General features: G+C 53.7%; 1 protein-coding gene across 1 annotated transcript; it reads right to left on the reverse strand.

The window, feature by feature from the left end:
• Window positions 1-1357: 1357 nt before the first annotated feature.
• Window positions 1358-19271, reverse strand: ERBB3 (erb-b2 receptor tyrosine kinase 3). Its single transcript, XM_040983916.1, has 28 exons — window positions 19031-19271; window positions 15764-15915; window positions 14698-14884; window positions 13916-14041; window positions 13219-13284; window positions 12958-13076; window positions 12708-12849; window positions 11919-12032; window positions 11708-11828; window positions 10953-11026; window positions 10751-10841; window positions 10422-10627; window positions 10113-10245; window positions 9822-9912; window positions 9460-9614; window positions 8314-8367; window positions 7803-7938; window positions 7088-7207; window positions 6887-6985; window positions 6528-6713; window positions 6229-6384; window positions 6065-6140; window positions 5744-5890; window positions 4610-4707; window positions 4330-4518; window positions 4117-4188; window positions 3631-3931; window positions 1358-3463 (listed from the first exon to the last, which is right to left on the reverse strand). The coding sequence occupies exons 1-28, from the start codon at window positions 19110-19112 to the stop codon at window positions 2940-2942; spliced, it is 4017 nt and encodes a 1338-aa protein (XP_040839850.1). The 5' UTR covers window positions 19113-19271; the 3' UTR covers window positions 1358-2939.
• Between the last annotated feature and the right edge of the window lie 1798 nt (window positions 19272-21069).

Consider the following 21069-nt stretch of genomic DNA (forward strand, 5'->3'; position numbering starts at 1 on the left):
GGTGGTTGCAATTGCTAGGTTGGTTCCATCTTGAGCCTCGACTTCCACTGGAATCAATGGGTGTTATAGTCCGTCCTGGTTCTGCTCGTCACGTGCTCGGCCATCACACCAACCACTGGGAACTGCAGCCTTGTGGGAGCAATCCCAATAACCCCCACCAGGCCCGCCCCTGCCATGATTTGCCAGCATGTGTAGGAGCCTAGTTCAGTCTACCCCATATCCCATGGGGCTCTCATAGATGTCGAAGGGTATTGGAGCTTAGTTCCATCCAACCAGCTCAACTGTCCAGCCCTCACGGATGTTGCTGAGTGCCTCTCTGTCTAGCCTACCCAGCCCCTGTCCTAGTTGTTATTGTGCCCTCCCATGGGAGTGTTGACCCAAGGGGGGGGCCCACTATTTCCCTCCTATGTCCCTCTCACTCTTGGTTGTGCTCTCTCCAGGTGGCCCTGTGGTTGGACTTGACAGTAATGGCCCCTAGTGCCAGCTTCTGCTATAGCTAAGCCCCGACAGCTCTCACTCCCTCCCGTTTTGTTGACACTAGTAGGAATAGTCCACCCATCCTGGCTCTTCCCTGATCTGGTCCATATGAGGCGCACAGGTGCTGCATCCCTACCTAGTCTGGTCCCAGCTCATGCTCTCCAGTGGGAGTAGCTATCCAGCACGGGAACCACCCCTCATTCCCCTGTCGGCTCTGCTCCACCTTCCTGATTCTCGTGTGTTAGTTGGGTGCTGCAGTCTCATCTGACACAGACAGCCTCACCTCGGTATTCTGTGTTGTACCTGCTTTTGTCGCGACCAAACCTGTCTCAACCCACACTCTGCTCTGGTGTTCGGATTTACCAATGGACGAAGTGAACTGACTCTGCCTGGTCCACACCCAACCCATGCCAAATGTATGCCAGTGGTGCACTTTTTCCAGGCTGTTTCCGTCCATGCTTCTTGCATTTATTTGAAGGATCTGTGTCCTGTCAGAGGAGTTGCTCAGACTCCTCCCTCAGAACCCCTCCAGGTGCCAGGTTTCATGCATACCAGTGGGTCCGTGGGCCAGCACCACTCAGTTCATCTCCTGTCCTAGCAGGAACAACGGCTTTTTTTTTCTAACTGCACTTAAACCCATTCTGGTTCTTGCTGCTGGATGTTTCAGCCCAGCCACAGCTCATCCATACCCACATATAACACATACATGGCTCAGTTGGGGTTGAAACCCAGCCTAGTCCGTCCCACATCTACCCTGGTCCCGTATGCTTGTTTTAAGCAAGTTCATGTACAACTGGAGAAAGCTGGATGGGCAGAAAAAGGCTGTTGGGAAACAAAGTGGTCTCTTATTTCCATTTTCCTCATTGGACAAACAGGAAGCTGAAAAAACATTCGTATTTTTATTGACACGTATAAAAACATCAAAAAACTACAGGGCTATAAGACATTTTATCCTGGTTTTCTTTCTAGCCCCCCTCCCCCAAGCCTCTCACTACTCGGTGAGCACAGCTCTTACAGGTATGGGAGGGTAAGGAGTGGTCGTTTACAGCATATCAGAGTTAGGGTTTCTACAAAAAATGTCCAGTTATTTTTCCTTCTGACCGCCCCCCCCCCTCATCTGGAGATGAGATGTCTGTGTACAGAGGAGGTGACTTGGAGTTAAACTTGATTCAGTGCAAAAACAAGTAAAATGCCCCCTTACGAGGGCTCTGTGGTTTCTTTTGCTTTGACACTTGACAGTAAGAGCACATGCATTGAACTGGGAAGATTTTGAAACCTGGACCTGCTGCGTAATTAACCCAATCTTTATGGCTCAGTTCCTGCCCCTGATCTATCTCCACGGTCTGAGTGAGTTACACCCATGGTCAATTGCAGCTAAAAAACATTACATGGAGAGTTCCAGAAATAAACAATGTGTAGGTTCTCCCTTTGTCCTGTGGATCAGTGCCTTTCAGGGTCCCTAGTCTGTTGTCGCTTGGGAACCTGCTCAGATCTCTTGTCATGGTATTGAGCAGTGGCTGTGTTCCAACAACCCTCACTTATTTAATGGCCCCAAAGTGCAAGAGCTGCAATGCTGGCAATTCACATTCGTCCGAGAGAAGTGCTTCCTTTAAGTGAAAAGGTGAAAGTTTTCAAACTGTAGGCTGAAGTTGCCAGATCTCCTGTGTGAGCGATGCTTTTTATAACATGAAATTGTAAAAAAAGAGAATTTGGGCTAGTTTAGTTGTTGAACACTACAGACTGCAAAAGTTATGGTCATGGTGCATGGTGAGGACATGCTGGTGATTGGTACTATCTGCGGTTTCATGCTGTCCTGGGCATCCTGGAACATTATTTTCTGAGGATGGGCAGGGCAGGGATGGGGCTACTTATATGTGTAATACGGGATCCTTGTGCCTCACAACTGTAAAGGAGCAGAAAAGATGAAGGGAAATCATGGAGGTAAAGTTCAGTCAGATGTCTGGCTCATAGTCAACAGTCCCCAGGAATCAGCAGGTACTCCACTCTTTACAGAACAGTGGGTTTCCTGGCTTTTCTGGAGGATTAGGAACATACAGGTCTTATTTCCTTCTGCCACATCTGTCCCCTCTCCTGTGGGCCACTCTGGGACAAAGGCACACAAACGGGTCTCATCCCAGCAGGCCAGGGCCTGAGCGGAAGGGCTGTGGGGAATGCTCCTTCATATCTGCAGAGTCCTGAGGAAAGGGATTGGGAAACGCACACCAAGGAGGGAAACCTCTTCTCCTGGGATCGGGAATGGGAAGAAAGTGCATGGCTGGCTACATACCACATGAATTTTGTGTCAAAGGGTTTCAGAGCCTCCAAAGGTTGGCTGGAATTGTCTAGGACTACAGAAATGGGGCTGACACCTTTTGGGGAGTGGGGAGAGGGGTAAGGAGAAGAAGGGTACCCTCTGGAGGCACTAGCTGCCATCACATGCTTCCTGAGAGCCTCGAGGGAGGCTAGGTTCTCTGGGCATTGGCCTTGGGGAAGAGCCTGCTATGCCAGTAATCAGGGTTATCAAAGGCGGAGTCGGTGGCCTCTAGACTTCGGAGCGTTTTCAGGCGGGCATAACGGACGTGGGGGGCCTGCTGACCAGGTCCCTGGAAAGCTCTCATCTCTTCGTACCCTTGCTCAGCTGCTGGGCAGGCCTCCATAGCTGCATAATCCCCCCCTGGCCCACCTCCACGTCGTCGATTCATATACTCGTAGTCTTCGTCCGGAGTCGTGCCAGCAGTGGGCACAATGGGCACAGGGTTGAGCGGACAGCTCTGTGTGCTGCCCAGAGAGGCACTAAGGTCTGAGCCCACGTCCATGTACTCATAGCCCAGCTCCTCAAGGGAACTGGGCCGAGGAGGACGGGACGAGCTGGGCCTTCGCCGTCGATTCATGTATTCATACTCCTCATCTTCATCTTCCTCTTCAGTACCCAGGACAGAACTGAGACCCACTGAAGAAAGAGTGCCTTCCCGGGAAGAAGGCGGACCTAGGAGTTGAGAAGAGAGGATGGATAAGTGGATGGAGTACTTCACAGTAATAGGTGGGGCGGAGGGCAAAGTTGGAAAAAAAAAATCAATGGGAGGGATGTGATTAGCAAAGAGGAGCCTGGACGAATAAGAGGTAGATGGGAGAAAAGCTGTAGGAGCCAGGCACCTTTGGGGTGTGTATCTGGCATGACGTAACCATTGACATCCTCTTCCTCTAGTCCTGGTGGGGCCACAGGTGTGACGGGCGTGAGCAGGCTGTGGCGCTGGGAATGGTAGGCACTGTCTCCCCGGGGCCGAGGGCTGCGGCTCCGGCTCCGGCTCCGACACATCGACCCCTTCTCCGGGAACTCGGCCTCAGAGCCTGTCACGTGACCTTCCGAGGATTCCGAGATCAGGCGAGTCCGTGGCAGTGGGTGCAGAGAAACCGGACGGGGGCACCGGTCACTAGCACCACAACCTGCAGACTCCTATGGAGAAAAGAGACAATGGCATTTACGGAGACAAGGAGAGACACTTGTTGGGAAGGTCACTCAGTACCTGCCTTTTGGGCAGGACATTGATTAAACCTCAGAGGTCTCTCATGTTTCCTGTTCTACCCCTTGCCAATCTGGTCCCAGATCCACTGCCACCCAGGACCAACAGCAGACCTCACCTGGCAGGCCTCTCCTAGATTACTTTGGTTCATGGGCATGTATCCAGATGATGGACTCAACAGGCTCTGGCTCTGGGAGGAAGAAAGTAAGAAGTTCAGACAAAGGGAGAACCCTGCCCTTCCTATGTATGGGGCCTGTGAGTCATTAATCTGGGTGTCTGAGGTTTGCTGAGGGCTCAGTGGAGGGTCTCGGGTAATGAGAAAGCATCTTACCCCACGGGGTCGAGGGAGTGTTCCAGATGGCAGGTTGAGAGCAGAGCCTAGAGTGGTTGCCAGGCTGTCGTCTTCAGCCTCCAAGTCCAGGTCCAGGTCCAATTCTGGCTCCAGCTCCACTTCCTCTAGTTCCTTGTCTGTCAGAGTGGAGGGCTCTGCCCCTGGGGCTAGTCCAGGCCCGCTCTCCCTCTGTGGGGGCAGGTGATTGTGAAGGTGGGCTCTGGTTCCAGCCTGTCCTTTTTGTTAGCCACACCTTTGGCATCTCCTGGTCCCTACTCACCTTTATCACCAGATACCGTGGTGGGTCTCGGGCCATCCTGGTGAACTCATTGGCCAGTTCTTTAAAGGTGGGACGAATATTCTCATCAATCATCCAACCTGGGATAAGATGCGGGAAGTAAAAAAATGTAAGAAGAAATGGAGCCATAGGGGCCCGGCGGTGTGGCCTAGCAGCTAAAGTCCTCGCCTTGAACGCTCCCGGGATCCCATGTGGGCTCCAGTTCTAATCCCAGCAGTTCCACTTCCCATCCAGGAAGAAGTTCCTGGATCCCGGCTTCAAATAGGCATAGCATTGGCTGTTGTGCTCACTTGGGGAGTGAATCATTGGACGGAAGATCTTCCTCTCTGTCTCTCCTCCTCTCTGTATATCTGATTTTCCAATAAATAAATAAATCTTTAATAATATAAAAAAAAAAAAAGAAAAGAAATGAAACCATAAGAGGAGGAAAGGGAACTAAAAAAATGGTAGGGGAATAAGGGAGTGGGAGGGACTGGGTCCAGCAGTTTAAGCCTCTAGCTTGGCATATCCATATCCCATGTCTAAGTGCTGGTTCAAGTCTCAAGTACTTTGCTTCTTATCCAGTTACCTGCCAATGCACCCGGGAAGTGGTGGATGATGGCTCAAGGCCTTAAATTCCAGTCACCCATCTGGGAGACTTGGATGGAATTCTTGGATCCTCCTTACAGCCTAGGCCAGCTATGGCAATAGCAGCTATTTGAGGAGTGAACCAACAGGCAGAAGATCTGTCTCACTACCCTTGTAAAGATTTAGATTTATATTTATTAGAGAGGCAGATCAGATTTATGGAGACAAGGAGAGACAGATCATCCATTCGCTTGTTCACTCCCCAAATGGCCACAACGGCCAAAGCTAAGCCAATCCAAAGCCAGGAGCCAGGAAATTCTTCCAGGTTTCCCATGCGGATGCAGGCTCCCAAGGCCATCCTCTACTGCTTTTCCAGGCCATAGGCAGGAGCTAGAAAGGAAGTGGAGCAGCTGCGACACAAACATCCAAATGGGATCCTAGAGCTTACAAGGTGAGGATTTAGCTATCACAATGGGCCCACTTCTACCTTTCAAGTAAATAAATATGTCCTTGGGAAAAAAAAAATGACCAAGCCAGAAGGTAACTCACACTTGACCATGACCATGTAGACATCGATGGTGCAGATCTGGGGCTGTGCCAACCGTTCCCCCTTCTCTAGCAGGTCTGGTACTTCTGCTAACCGCAGCCCTGCATAGGGCTCTGCACCAAATGTCATCAGCTCCCAAACGGTTACACCTGGTAGGAAAACATTATCCATGGGTGGTGGGTAAAAGGGAAGGTGTGAGTTGATCAGACACAGAATCTGAAAGGCTTGTGGGCAGGGGGTGGGGATGTAGGCGGGGTACTGTCGCCACAGGCTATAGCGGAATTTGGGACAGGGATGGCAGGAAGGTACTTAGATGCACTGACCATAGCTCCAGACATCACTCTGGTGTGTGTATTTCCCAAAGTGGATGCTCTCAAGAGCCATCCACTTAATTGGTGTCTGTGTAGTAAAGACAAAGGTATAACGGTCAGTATGCATAATGAGCTCCTCTTCCAGGCTGTGTCCACACCATCCTCACGCCCCTCACCTTGGCTTCACTGTGGAGAAGTTGCTTGTCATCTGGGGGCAGCAGGTCTGCCACCCCAAAATCTGCCACCTGAACCTGACTGGGTGACTTGAGTAGCACATTGCGGGCAGCCAGGTTTCTATGCACCATCCCATGTTCCTCGAGATAGTACATGCCCTGCAGGGGCAGGAAGACTCCTCAGGGTTGGAGGACTTACTGCCACCACCCGCAAGCCCCCAATCCCTGAAAGGACCTGTCAGTATTTCAAACTGCTCTGCCATTCCCTCCCTGGCCCAGGCCTCCCTCCAGGATCCTCTCACCTTGGCAATCTGCACGCCCCAATTGAGCAGCAGCTGTGGGCCCAGCGACTCCCGCTGCTGCCTCACATGATCCAGCAGGGAGCCCAGAGGCAAGTACTGAGTGACAAGCTGCAGAGATGAACCCGGGCACAATCCCAGCAACCGGACGATATGGGCATGGTCCAGGCTGCCGATGGCCAGCATGTGCTACAAGACACAAGAGGTGTTATCCAGGAAATAGACGAGTTCACACATGCGCAGTACACACCCCAAACAGGCCTTCCCCCAACATCTGCTAACACAGGACTGCGCATCTGCATGATTACGTCCTGTTCTGACCCCTCTCTGACAGGTGTGCATGGTCCCTCTCCTTTGCTTACATCTGTCACAGCTTGAAAACTTTGCCGTCCACTCTTGTCCTCGATGACTTTAATGCAGACTGGAATCTTGATGGACTCACCCTCGGGGATCCACACACCCTGGGAAGTTCAGGGTGGGCATCAGCTTGGGACCATCCTCCCTGGGCCCTTCAACCTACATCCATCCCCCAGCTCCCCATATTTCCCCTGGGGATCACTCACTTTGTGCACAGTTCCAAAGACGCCAGCACCAAGCACCTTGAGCTTCCTCAGCTCTGTCTCTTTGAAGATTCTGGCCAAGACTTTGTTAGCCTTCTCACTGGGATCCAGAGGCTCTATGCTCTGAGGAGCAGGTGGGAAGGCAACGTTCAGGCCAGGCTGGCCCCTGCTCGGCCCACAACCTACTCCCCATAATGGCTGCCAGGAGCAGCAAAGGTGGTGGCAGGAAGAGAAAGGATGTTGAGTTCTGCAAAGCACCAGGAGCGGGGTGGGAACTAACAGATCCTAAGGACTGAAGATGCTATGCTGGTGAGATCAGGAGTCATGGGGGACGGGTCTTCCCATTGATGGCGGGATGGGCATGGGCTGGGAGAGCTGCTACTTTACACAGTGCTCTGTGCTTTTTGCAGAATTTCCATGTGCCTGTCCCACTTCACCCAGTCACTCTGGAAGGGGGAGTGCTCTGGAAGTGTGGTTGCACTCAAAGCACAGACAAGGAGGGTAACCTCTCCCAAGTCACTTGGGGCAAATTACTGGCAGAATCAGGACTAGCCTTCATGCCCCCATTTCTCAGGTAGGCATGTTTCCCCCCCTGCTTGGCCACACCATCTCGCTGCAGGAAGGGATCAAATCTCTGGGGAAAGAGGAGAGCAATGATGTTGATCCTTAGCTATACAGAGGGTCTAAGGTGCCTCTCAAAATGAAGCTAAGTACTCACCTCTCCGCGTTCCAGGTAGCGCCTCATAGCCCTTTTATTCTGAATTCGGCGCCCACGCCAGTAGAGAAAAGTACCCCCCAGGATCAGGAAGATCGCTGCCAATCCTACGGTCACAGCCATCGCCAGATGGGTTTTGCTATGGGACACGGAGAAGCCAAGCATTACCTAGAGTCAACCCTGCTCTTACAAATGACTCCTATACCTGTGGCAAAGGTAAGGCACACATGTGGAGCGAGAAGTTAGTATTTACCTATCTCCTTGAGCTCTGAAGGGTTAATCTAAATCAGAACCTCTCCACGCAGCACCTCCCCTCCCCACCCAGCTGCAGCATGAGGCTTGCCAGAGGGGAAGACCACAGTCTGGATTCCTGTGTTCTGAGCCTGGAGGCAGTGGACCACGTACATAAAATGCCAGGGTGAATAACAGTCACTTCCCACAGGTCTGGGAAGGTCCCTCTCTGACCTTCTCTCTCAAATATCCCCAGTTCCCAGACTCTTCAGGCTTGTCGTACCTGATCAGCACCAGAGGTTGGCCTAAACAGTCTTGTAGTTCTGGTCCCTTACACCTAGACACAAGGGGAGAAAAAAAAAAAAAATCACACTCATCAATGGGAGCTTGGGGACAAGTGTTCAATTCCAACAATCTCAACATACATAAGTTTGTTTCTGAACCTACCATGGCACTTCACCCTGAGGACCTAATCCTATCCCAAGATGTGGCTTCCATTTCTAAGTCACCAGCACTTTGGGGCCCCTTTAAGCACAACATTTCTGAGCTGAGGTTCCTCCAAGATCTTCAAATTGTGGTTTAAGGGCCAGTATCTTAGTGCAGGGGGTTAAGCCACCGCTACAATCCCAGCATCCCCTAGTGGAGTGCCCATTTGAATCCCAGCTGTTCCACTTCTGATCCAGTTTCCTGCTAATGTGCCTACAGGGTAGCAGAAGATAACCTGAGTGCTTAGACCCCTGCCACCCATGTGGAAGACACAGATGGAACTTTTACTGTCTTTGAACTGGCCGAGCCCAATTGTCCTGGTCCATTTGGGAAGTGAACCAGGGGAGGACAGGAGATCTCTTTCTTTCTCCCTCTCTGTGCCTTCAAATAAATGTTCTTAAAAACAAAAATACAGAGCCTGGCATGACTCAATTGGCTAATCCTCTACCTCCAAGTGCTAGGAATACATAGGGGCTCCACTTCATGTCCCAGCTGCTCCACTTCCCTTCCAACTCCCTGCTTGTGGCTTGGGAGGGCAGTGGAAGAAAGCAGTAGAGACGGCCCAAAGCCTTGGGACCCTGCACTAAGCGGGAAATCTACAGGAAGTTTCTGGCTCCTGGCTTTGGATAGTCTCAGCTCCGGTCATTGCTGCCATTTTGGGAGTGAGCCAGCAAATGAAGAACTTTATGTGTTTTTTCTTCTCTCTATAAATCTGCCTTTCCAATAAAAGCACACAAACTTAAAAGCAAAACAAAACAAAACAATAAAACCCTTGCAGTTTCATTCTGCACTGCTGCTGAGTCTCCCTTCCTGCCATCCTTCTCCACAGTACTGGGAGTGATTTATGAATCAGTCTCTTCCTGCTCCCCTCATTCTAGTCCTGTGCTTCTGCCCCTGCACCCTTACTCTGGTCCCCACCCCAGCCTATCATCTCTGCACTAACCCCTGTGTGCAGTTCTCGTGGCAGGGCCGGCATTCATTGTGAGCATCAGGATACTTGTAGATGGGGCCCTTGGCACCTAGCACTCCGTTAGGGCAGCTGCTCACACAGTGGGGCCCGTCTCGGAAATGGGCACACTGGGCACAAGCATCAGAGCCCTAGATGGAAAAGACAAGGTTAGGAAGACTGGGGAGCTGGGGTCGTTGTTCACACACCTCCCAGGTGTCAACATCTTCCAAACACAGACCCAAATTATCCAGGTTCCCTGCACCTGCTGGAGATCTGGTCACATCAATCCTTGGACACTCCAAGTCTTATCCTAACCCAATCTCCCTTCCCAGTCCCGTCACTGCAATGATACCCACCAAGCCATTGCACGTAGCAGCGCCCTCCATGGGCTGGCATTCCTGGTGGCAGGAGAAGCACTCACCCTCGTGGGCAAACTCTCGAGGCTCCCTGTCATTGGGGGCAGAGAGGGCAATGTCACTACCGATGCCTCATCTTCATTGCCCGGGAGGACCATCTCTAGGCTCTCCTGGTGCCCACTGAGACACATGCACAGAGCTGCCTTAAGGCTCTCAGGGGCTGCCTGAGCTGCTCCAGCCCAGCTCCCCTCCCCATCTCCATCCCATCCCAGCCATCTCTCCTCACTGTACCCATTCAGAAAGTTGCAGTGGGTCACGCAGACACCTCCTCGGCTGTAGTTTCGACAGGACAGACACTGACCAGGGCCTGGGCCCCAGCATCCCCCAGGGGAGCACAGAGGGTCACACACTTTGCCCTCAGCCACTGGAAAAGAAGAGCTGGATGAGGAGGGGGTTCTGAGGACGCCCTACAAGTTCTCTTCAGGAAATCTCCTTATTACGACTCCCAGTCCTTTCACCCTCATTCTCTTTGGATCCATCCCACGGTCAAGAAGCCCCAATCTCCTGCCCGCCAGCGGGGGGTGGGAGGGCTTGTCCTACCACACTCTCTGCGTGGCCGATTGTGTTTGATGTCAAGCCTCTCATCCGCTGGCCCCCGCAGCAACCTGGTCCAGTTCAGAGAATGATGGTAGCACAGCTGACGATTGGCACTTATATAGATACGCCCAGCACTGATCTCCTTCAGAGATCGGAAACCCAGAGACGTAACGTTCAAGTTCTTCATGATCAATAATGAGAAGCCCCGGCTGGAAAAGAGGAGACCAGGGGTCAATGAAGGTCGCCGTGAGACTATCTTCATTACTGCACATTGAGATTTCATGCAGAGTTCATGGCTCAGGGGTGTCACCATGCTGGCCTCCATTACTCACTTGTAGAGGCTTCTGCCCCCAATGGTTGTCAGGTTGGAGAAAACACTAAAGTTGTGCATATGCGGAGGCCACGACTGGATGTTCAGGTAGCCTGAGGGGCAGGAGGGCGGAGTGAGCAGGGAGGCCTCTCTTTCCTTTTCGGGTCCTTAAGCCTCAGGGAGCTATAGCTCACTCTCAGGCAGCACCGCCCCTCCCCACTCACCTGTGATCTCCCTGACTGTCCGGAAGACATTGAGCTTCTCTGGGTCCAGTGCGGGGATCTTGTGCCACGGATCTCTAGGGGAAGAACAGCAATAATCGATCAATGAGGTAGAGACGGCCCAGCAGCAATGACCTCAATGTCTCAGACTCGAGTCTCCAAACATGTACTCTACAACGAGGAAACTGGGTCTTCAGAGAAATGGTTTTACCAGAATATATATTTTTAAGGTTTATTTATTTTTGAGCCTGGTGGCGTGGCCTCGTGGCTAAAATCCTTGCCTGGAACACACCAGGATCCCATATAGGCGCCGGTTCTAATCCCAGAAGCTCCACTTCCATCCAGCTTCTTGCCTGTGGCCTGGGAAAGCAGTCAAGGACAGCCCAGAGCACTGGGACCCCACACCCGCGAGGGAGACCTGGAGGAAGTTCCTGGCTCCTGGCTCTGGACCAGCACAGCACTGGCCGTTGTGGTCACTTGGGGAGTGAATCATTGGATGGAAGATCTTCCTCTCTCTCTCTCTCTCTCTCTCTCTCTCTCTTTTTTTTAAAGATTTATTTAATTTTATTGGAAAGGCAAATATACAGAGAGGAGGAGAGACAGAGAGGGACAGCAGCGTGTAGCAGTTGTGACACAAGCATCAGTTCAAGACCCAGCAGCTCTGCAGCTCCCTCCCAGTGTAGCTGGGAAAGGAGCACTGAAGAAAGCCCATGGATATGCAGCAGGAGAATGGGAAGCAAAGGGAAAAAAGCTCTAACCCATTGAGGCCGGTGATGAGAAAATCCAGGTTGCCCAGGATCTTGGTGCAGTTCACAAATCCATCGATGTTGCTTGAGTCAACAGTCTGGAAACGACTACCAGAGCCTGTGCCCTCGCAGGCTGCAAACACAGAGGAAGTTCAGGGCGGGGGGCCCATTTAGCCTTGCGGGGAAGGACAGCCCGCACAATTCCTTACCCTCTCCTACTCACCTTTGGGACACAGGCCCCCACAAGGCTCGCATATCTTGAGTCCATTTTTGTCTACTTCCATCTTGTCAGGAGGACAGGCCCTGACGCAGGAAGTTTGATCCACCACAAAGTTATCTAGGGAGGAGGAGGGCACCGTCAGAGTGCAGGGCATTCGCTGCCACCTTGCAGCTAAGTCCCTGTCCTGGACCCTCAGCCATTCCTGCTCTACGTTGGCTGTGTCCCCATCTCGTCTGTTAGACTCTCAAAACACCACCCTTCAGATTCAAAGGTCCCTTGGTAAGGAAACCATTATGACGCAGCAAGTCCAGCTGCTTGCCACCAATACTCCCATGTGAGCAGGGGTTCAAGTCCTGGCCCCTCCACTCCTAACCTAACTCCCTGCTAATACATCTAGGAAGGCAGAAGAACAGGGGGTGTGGCACCCCCACAGGACACCTAGATGGAGTTCTAGCTACTGGACTCGGTCTGGGCCAGTCCCAGTCACTACAGCCATTTGGGAAGTGAACTCTGGGATGCAAAGCCTCTCTCTTTCTCTCCCCCTCCCACTCTCCATAACTCTGACTCTCCAATGAATACATAAATCTTTCAAACTCTCTGTATGTTCTTGCTATAGATTGCTGGCCATCACGGGGAAGCAGCGAGGGGGACAGGTGATAAGGGTCACTCATTGGGAATGAGCAGATAATTACAAGTCTTTGTCTTCCAGATTCCCTCTTAATCAGTCAAGTTGATCTCATATTTTCTACAGCTCTGGGTGAACCCCCTTATTATTTTCCCTCAGGCACTTACGGGGACAGCTGACTACACAAACTCCTCCATACTGATACTTGGTGTGAGGGTTGGACTCCAGCTGGAAAGTCAGCTTATTGTAGACCAGTGGTTGTGGACACCTCCGCACACAGGCTCCACTATCATTAAAGTGTCTGCAGGCCTGGGAACACGGGAGACTCCTCACACCTGGGTTATGTAGGGATGCCCCCAGCTCTACCCCAAAGCACCCCCACACACTGCAGAACCCAGGGCGGGGGTGGGTACATACAAAGCAGTCCGTGTCCTGAGGGCCTGAACAGCCCCCAGCACACTCATCGTGGCAGCACTGGTTAGGGTCGGGCCCAAAGCAGTGACCATTACACTGGGGGGCACAGATGGTCTTGGTCACTGCGGAAGAAGAGAGAGCAAGGCTTTGAGGGCTCTGGGCACTGAGCTCCCTGGCCGCTGCGCACCCGTGCCCTTAGGGAGATCCAGGCTCAGGAAGGCAGGCCTACGAAGGTCTTGGGGTAGGAGGGAAGTGCCAACTCACATGTTTGGCAGTCTTCAGGTCCAGGACCCCAGCATCTTCCCTTGCAGGCCTCATGGCAGGGAGGACCTGATTGGGAAAAGAAGGTGACAGAAGGGGCCGTCAGGGCCAAGCAGGGCTTGCTGGAATCAACAGTGTATGATGTCAGCACACAGGCACCTCAGGCTGGGCCACAAAGAGCCTGGGCAGTGTCCCTCCCTGGCCTTGGAGAGCAGGGCTGGGCTCTAGTGAACCTGTCAACAAGGGGTGGAGCCCCGCCTCCACACGACCCACTGGGCAGCTGAAGGGGAGGGACTGGGACCTGTGCCAAACCCAGTCAAACCCAGTCCTAAACCAGGAACTTGGTTCCTCCTTGGCAAACTGAATATGTGCATGACAATGGACGGACACTAGCAGATTGTGGTGGGTCTAGGTAGGGAGTATGTACTAATGGAAAGAGTAACAGACACACAGTCCAGATGATCCAACCGGTTTCTCTGCTTTGGACAGAGAATGTTTGCTCCTTTCCTGAGCCATTTGGCCTGTGAATCCAGGGAACTGACCCCCGTCCCTAGTGGCTGGCCCTTGGCCCCAAAAGCCAAGGGGTTTGCTCTGCAGTAAAACCTGTACAGATTAGAGACATAATGCTGTTGGGGAAGGAGTTGCTCTGGTTTGGGGGTAGTAGGGTGGGAGAACAGGCTTATTAATCATAGCCACTTACAGCTTCTGCCATTGTCCTTCACTGCTATCTCAGCAGCTGGGTCCCTCACGATATCCCTCCAGTCAATTGTGTCCATGTGACAAAGTTTATCATTCTTCTCGATATAAACACCCCCTGACAGAATCTCTGAGGAGGGGAAGAGACAGGTTGGGGTTAGGGGCTATAGCAGATCCTCCTCTGCACTAACAGCCACCCCACCCCCGCCATTCTCCTCGTCCCCCCACCCATCCCTCAGGCCACCTGAGATTCCTGAGGAAGGGGCAGACAGATCTGTCCAATTAAATCTTGGCTACAGAACAGCTAGCCTTAGAAGAGGAAGAGTTGGGCCCAAAGATAACTCCCGCCTCCTCAGACACCTGTCCAAATCCGGTTTAGCCAGTGGGGGAAGGGGAAGGAAAGGAAGAGAGACAACATCCCTACTATGACTCAACACCCCCTTTCCCAAGGTCTACGTGCGTGTTTTCCTGACTGACTGGGGCTAGGTGATATTTAACCCCTACTGACGTCATACTATGGGGCCTGGGAGAGCAAGCCAAGATTCCTGGGGGAGGAGGGACAAACTCAACTTCAACTCTAGTCCACTATGCTGCAAGGCCCTCCCCCAAAAGCAAATGTCCCCAAGTTCCCCCAAGGGGCCCTCAACTGTTTAAGGAGTGGTGGACCTCGAGACCACAGAGGTCAAGGCTGTGGGTGGAGAGTGGAAGGTCTTGGGGCATCCTGTAGGGGAATCTTGGCAGCAAGCTGGCTAAGGGGCAAGGGCAGAGGAATTCTCAGGAACTGACCAGTGAGCTGAGTGAAGCGGAGCTGGCGCAGAGCATGGCTGGAGTTGGTGTTGTAGTTCAACATGACGAAGATGGCAAACTTCCCGTCGTAGAACTGGGTTCCACGCACCACTCGGAGGTTGGGCAAAGGTAGCGTAGAGAACTCATTCATGGCCACGAGGACATAGCCTGTCACTTCTCGGATCCACTGGGATGGAGATGATGTCAATCAGAGGAATGGCAGGACACAAAGCCTCAATCCCTGGGTTGGCATTGTGGTGCAGCGGGTTAAGCAGCTACCTCTGATGCCAGGATTAGGCTGCTGGTTCCAATTCCAGGTTGTCTGCTTTCAACCTAGCTCCCTGCTAGTGTACCTAGGAAGGTAGTGGAGGGTGACCCAAGTACCTGGGTTCTGGCTACTCAAGTGGGAGAGTAGACTTCCTGGCTCCTGGGTTCAGCTTGGCCTAGATCTGATTATTGTGGTCATTTGGGGAATGAACCAGCAGCTGGAAGATATTTTTCTGTTTTTCTTTCTCTCTGTTACTGTCTTTCAAATCAACAGATAAACTTCTACCAAAAAATTTTTCATCTCCTCCCTAAAGGCCTTGAGGAATCCATAACTTTATTTTTTTTTTTTAAGGAATTCTTAGCCCTTTGGATTTTTTCCCCCAATTCTGATTTTGGAAGTAGATGGCATCATATTACCATGTCCCTTTTACAAAATGAAGGCAGGAAAATGTCTTCCCCTTTGCATCTCAGAGTTCCTCACACTACCAGGGGCTTGGCTTAGTTTACTCCTTGTCTCCCTAGGTGCCTCTTGGTCCTCAGAGCTACTTTGGTCCCTCCTTATCTTGCACTTTGACTGGCCGCCACCTGCCCTGCCCCATTCCCAAGCCTGCTCCCTGTGTATCCCTGGCAACACTATCTGGGGCCAGAGGTTCCAGATTCTAATACTATCCACATATATGCACACACAGCTTTTAAAACATTGCAACTACTGAGTTCAGGAGAGCTGAAGTCCAGCAGGGGGTAGTGCTGAGGAAGCAAAGAAGCCTGGTGCAGGAGGATGGGAGCAGGGCACGCTCACCTGCAGGAAGGAGAGATCGGAGTTGTGGCCGGTGAGTACTATCTCCAGGTTCCCCATCACTACCTCGCATTTGTTGTAGAGCTTGTACAGTGTCTGGTATTGGTTCTCAGCATCGCCGGTCACACTCAGTCCATTCAGAGTCCCAGGACACACTGTTGAGAGCACAGGTGACAAGTGGTACCAGACTGGATCAGAGTTTTCAGCCCAAAATCTGGTCTCTTTCCCACCAGTTTTCAGGGGGCATCCAGCTGCCAAATGACCCTCCCCAAGCAGGACAGATAGGAAGGTACCTAACAGCCCCAGGACTCCTCTCAGAATGAATGCCTGTGCAAAGCTCTCCTTGTACCAATAAAGTGCCTCTCTGGTTCTGCTTTGGGCACTAAGGGGTTAACTAAGAAGAAAGACAGGAGGGATTTTTCCCCTTTCTCAAAAAGGAGAAGTTAGGGGAGGACCACAACTTTGATTATCTTCCCTCCACCCCATCAGGGCACTCACTTCTCTACCCCCATCCTGCCTCTCTGGGTCCTGGAATAAATATCTCTTTGGGGTGAACACACAGCCCCTATTGTGTCTGCAGAGGGTGGGATGGGGGCAGAGGGTGGGGGCAGCGCCTGGGGCCACAGTGCAGCCCACAATGAGGCAATTCTATACTGGAGGAGGGGGCTGCCCCACCCTGTCCCCAGACACTCAGTCCTCAGCAACAGTGTGCCCCCTCCAAGCTCAAACCTTAGGCTCAGACAAGTGACCTCACCAGAGCGGGGAGCTCTAGTGGTGGCCAAGGGGGTCAATGGAAGCTTTGTCTCTCCAGCTGGAAGATAAGGAACTGGTTGCATGCCCTCCTCCTCTTGCTAAACTCTGGCTCCCCTTCCCCTGTCCCCAACACACTCCAGCTCCCTCAGCATCACTTGCCAGCCCCCAGATTGTTTTCCAACAACTGCAAAGAAGCCCAGAGGGAAAACAGTAAACAGGCAGGACAATGGCTCTGTGAAATCTTGAGTCCAGAAGCCCTACCTGTCTCTTTCCTCTGGCTCAGTGGAAGTCTGTGTGTAAGGGGGATGGGGATTGGGGGGTAGATGCCACCTGTTGTATCCACCCTTCCCTGGGGGCAGTGGCAGCTAAGTAGTAGACAGAAGTAGGAGCAGCTGGGGGAGGTTCCAACCCTGACTAGGTGCACCCTCATTTGACCTCCCCTACCCAGTGATTCCCTAGCAAGGGAAGGAGTGGGCGAGAACCAACACTCAGGGCAAATAGGCAGGGAGCTCCTAAAAAGGGCCTCATTTCTGGAACGGCCCTGTGGCAACCCCCTTTCTGGCGAGGCATCCCCTCTTCCAACTGAAGGCGCCAACTCTTCTCCCCAGATAAGGGAGGGGCGAAGGTTTCTGCACAGGGAAGTGGTGTGCGTGTTCGCATGCACATGCCATAAACACACACACACACACACACACACACACACACACACACCCCTACCACTCCCCTCTTGGCCCCAGAACTCCGGCCTTGAGTTCCTTATCAGGAAGTACTTCAGGTGCCCCATCTATCCCACCTGCCCCTAAGTGTTTGTGCAGACTTTGTGTCTGCAGCCTGGAGGTCCCCCAGCTCCCTGCCACCCTTGAGGGTAAAGTCCTCACAATACAGATGGGGCAAAGGGCTTGGGCCGGGAAGGAGCATAAATATCACCTCAGGGGAGAAGCTGAGAGGGGCACAGGGCTGGGAGAAGAGAATCAGAAAAGTCTGCTGTTCGCTCAGTGGTACAGAGGAGGGGCAGTGTCACCAGCCCTCCAGTAGTGCTGAGCACTGAGGGTGGGACAGAGCAAGAATCTGGTCCCTTCGACATCCCCCACCCCCATCGGAGCCTGGACAAAGGAGCTTTAGAAGGTCTGGGACAGGGCCGGATGCCCAGAGGCTGCAGGATCCCGATAAAGCGTACAGAGACCAACCATGCCTGCCTCCTGCCTTGTCCCAGTCTGAGGCTCTGGGGCTCCCAGTGGAAGATTCCGGGGGTCTGAATGGGACCCGGGGACAAAGTCCCGGACTGGTCCCTCCCACTGCAGTCCCAGACCACCCCCTCCACCAGCTGGGAGTGTTCACTTCTCAAGATCTCAGGGTCTAAATTTAGGCCCAGCAACTGTGGGGGAAGCACAGGTGGCTTCTTCCACTCCCACCCTAGGCCTAGAGGCCCTGGTATTGCCAGATCCCAGGCTGGAGTCCAGGGAAGGGGGAGGGCATCAACAGAACACCAATCTCAAAAGGCCAGCACCCCTCAGTGGCCTGATGTCCCAGAGAGACTGCAAAGGGGGGTGAGTTCAGAAGTCAGAGGGAGGGAGTGGGTGCAGGAGAAGATGGATGTCGGACTCCATGTAGAATCGCAGAGCTGCCTAGAATAGGCCAAAGGGGCAGAGATTGGGCCAGAGGCTCCGAGGGTAGCAGAGGGGTCCTCCTGGTCCTCAGGTTAGAAATTATAAGGACACAGACGGAAAGTGAGGCCAAACGGTCCTGTCCCTGCAGTCCCTAGCTGGATACTATAGTAAGTAGATGCTCAACGAACAGGACCTGCCTCCACCTGGCTCAGGCGAGAGCCAACCAGCTTCAAGCAAAGGGAAGGCGGGCAGGAGGCTCCGCCCAGCCTCTCACCCTCAAGTCACCTGGACTTGGCCCTCTGGCTAATCTTCACCGTCCCCTGGCCAGGCCCACTTACGGAAGAGGAGGTGCCGCTCTTGTTTTTCCAACACTTGAAAACAACAACCCCTTCTAACCCTTTACCATAGCTCCACCCTGTCAGCAAAACAACGAAACTGGGGGTGGGGGGGGAAGAGGGCGTCAGAGGGGGATTACTGAAACCCTGGGGCGGGAGTTGAGCCCCTTCAGCCAGGACCCCCACTTCCAGCTGGGTCTCCATACATCTGCAAAAACAGAGGTCTCCGCCCCCCTGCCTCGCTCCCAGCTGCGCCCCTCAGCAGCGAGAGCTGCCCCGTGGGCACCACTCCTACAGAAGAAAGACCAAGTAGAGGGTCGCGACACCTTGGGGAGTGGGGCTGGGGCTCCAAGAATGCCGTCTTAGACAGAATCACGCCGAGAACCCGGGCGGCTTCTCTCCCGGGGTGGGGTGGGGTGTTTTAGCAGACCTTCAGTCAGTACCCCGGCCCCGCACGGCCAAGGTGTACTCTGTTGGGGACCGTGCACTCACTCAGTTGGGGGTAGGGGGGGTTCCCGGATCCCGACCGTGTTGGTGCCCGACCGTGTTGGTGCCCTCCGCGCCGCTTAACTTACCTGCCTGCGAGTTGCCAACGTCCGAGCCCCGGGCCAGGCTGAGAAGGACGCCCAGCACCTGCAGAGCCGAGCTGGCCCACATGATTGCAGCCGAGAGTGAAGGGAGCCCAGCCGAGTCCGGCCCGGGGGCCCCCTGCACTAGGACATGGAAGCGGGGGCCACCTGAGCCGCCGCGAGCTGGCGGCGGCGGCGGAGGTTGTGGACCACGGCGGGTGCCGGAGTCCTGGGCGGGATGGCAGGGGAGGGGAGTGCGGCTGGGCGGGAGGGGAGGGAGGCTGGGGAGCCGGCTGAGTCACAGCCGCGCCCCCTCCGGCCGCGCGCCCCGGGGCGCCTCCCGGCCCGCAGCCCCTCGAAGCCGGTAGAGGCGGGATCCCGCTTTAATTTTTTTTTTTTATCGTGGGGAGCTGGGTTATACCGAGGCCGAGACTCCCGAGACCCTCGAATTCGGGGAAAGGTAATGACTGTGGGTGGAGAAATCGCTTCCAGCCCGGCCCCCTTCAGGGTTGGCCTCGCCCATTTATCCAAATCACTCAACTCCCCGAGCCGGTTGGGTCACTTGAGGAATTATTTTTTTTTTCTGTCTGAGGGTGACTTGTTTTCTCTCAGTGTTTTTGAGTGGGAGAGTGGGCGTTGTTGTTCTGTTTGTCTCACATTCAAGTCACCTCAGTTTCTCGGGGACTCAAAAACCCCATCCTTGTAGCCACCCTGTCCGGGAACCTGAGCCCCAGAGGCTGCGTGAAATCGCACTGTCTCCGGCCGCTTCCTCCTCCAGTCCCGGCGCCGGCCGGGCCTCTCCCGGGGATTTGGTTGGGGGCTGGGGGCGGTGGGGGTGTGTGATATCCAGTCTGGGAACGGACCGCGGAGCCCGCGGAGCCCGCGGAGCCCCTCCTGCCGCGGGAGGGGCTCCCGCACCTGTCGCCGTCCCCTCTGCTGCCCCTCACGGCCGCCTGGGAGAACAGCTGCCTGGCCTTGGCGGCGGAGCCTGTGGCCGCGCCGTCCGGGCGGCCGAGCTTCCAGTCGCTCTCCTGAAGGCACCCGCGTGGGCACACGATCCAAGGCCCGCCCCACGCGGGGCCGGAGGCGGCAGGGGGCACTGAAGGCCGCGTCCACACGTGGCCTAGACCCCTGGGACTCCCACGTGGGCTCCCGGATCCTGACCTGCCGCGGCTGGGCGCCTTTTAGGGGTGGCTGCCCAGAGCCGAATGCCCCCCCATTGGCGCCCCCTGCTGCCCAACTCGGCAGCGGCGAAGCCCCGCACTTCTGCGGCGCGTTTCAAATCCCATCAATCGGCGCTGCGGGGGCTACCCAGTCTCCTTTCTCTAGAGCTTCAAGCCCGAAGATCTCGACAACTGTTGACCCTTGATGGAAGAAGAGTTTTGCCTTCCTCCCCCAAAGATGAAAATTCTTCAACCCTTGGGGTGGGCTGTGGCGTCGCACACTAAGCCTATGCCTGCAGTGTTGGCATCCTCATGGGCACAGGTTTGAGGTCTGGGTGATCCACCTCCCATCCGGCGCCCTGCTAATAATGGCTTGAGAAAGCAGTAAAGGTTGGCTCAAGTTCTTGGGGCCCTGCACCCACGTGGGAGACCCTGATAAAGCACTTGACTTCAGATAAACTCAATTCCGTCTGATGTTGCCATTTGGGGAATGAACCAGCGGATGGCGATCTCTGTCTGAAACTCTGCCTTTCAGATGAAAAATAAATCTTTAAAAAAAAAAAATTTTTTTTTAATGCAACAGCTTAGAGGATTCCTCTGCTGGAGGTCGCCCAGTCACGTGAGACAGTCATAGCAACAGAAATAACAGCCGAGCCATTAACGTAAGTTCCATTCCCACATCCCATTCCCAAGGCAGGTCCTCAAATTCACTAAGAGAATGTGTTACTTAACATGGAAATGCAGTGAGCTGCTGACATCACTTTTGATATAATTGCAAACTTGTGACCAAGGTGACTAGCAGGAGGGGCTCAGGTGTCTGTTATTTGCATTGTATTTCCATTTCATTTGAAAGACAAGGTGAGGAAAGACAAACACATTTAT

Source organism: Ochotona curzoniae, unplaced genomic scaffold (genome assembly GCF_017591425.1).
Source record: "Ochotona curzoniae isolate NIBS_2020 unplaced genomic scaffold, NIBS_Ocur_1.0 contig_1014, whole genome shotgun sequence".
NCBI classification, from domain to species: Eukaryota; Metazoa; Chordata; class Mammalia; order Lagomorpha; family Ochotonidae; genus Ochotona; species Ochotona curzoniae.

Excerpts from the sequence above, each read along its gene's own strand:
- ERBB3 (XM_040983916.1), bottom strand. The coding sequence starts at position 19,112 with ATGTGGGCCAGCTCGGCTCTGCAGGTGCTGGGCGTCCTTCTCAGCCTG. Across the intron at positions 15,916-19,030 it reads CGTTGGCAACTCGCAGGCAG|TGTGTCCTGGGACTCTGAAT; the intron begins GTAAGTTAAGCG and ends TGCTCTCAACAG. Across the intron at positions 6,141-6,228 it reads TTCTCCACAGTGAAGCCAAG|ACACCAATTAAGTGGATGGC; the intron begins GTGAGGGGCGTG and ends TTTACTACACAG.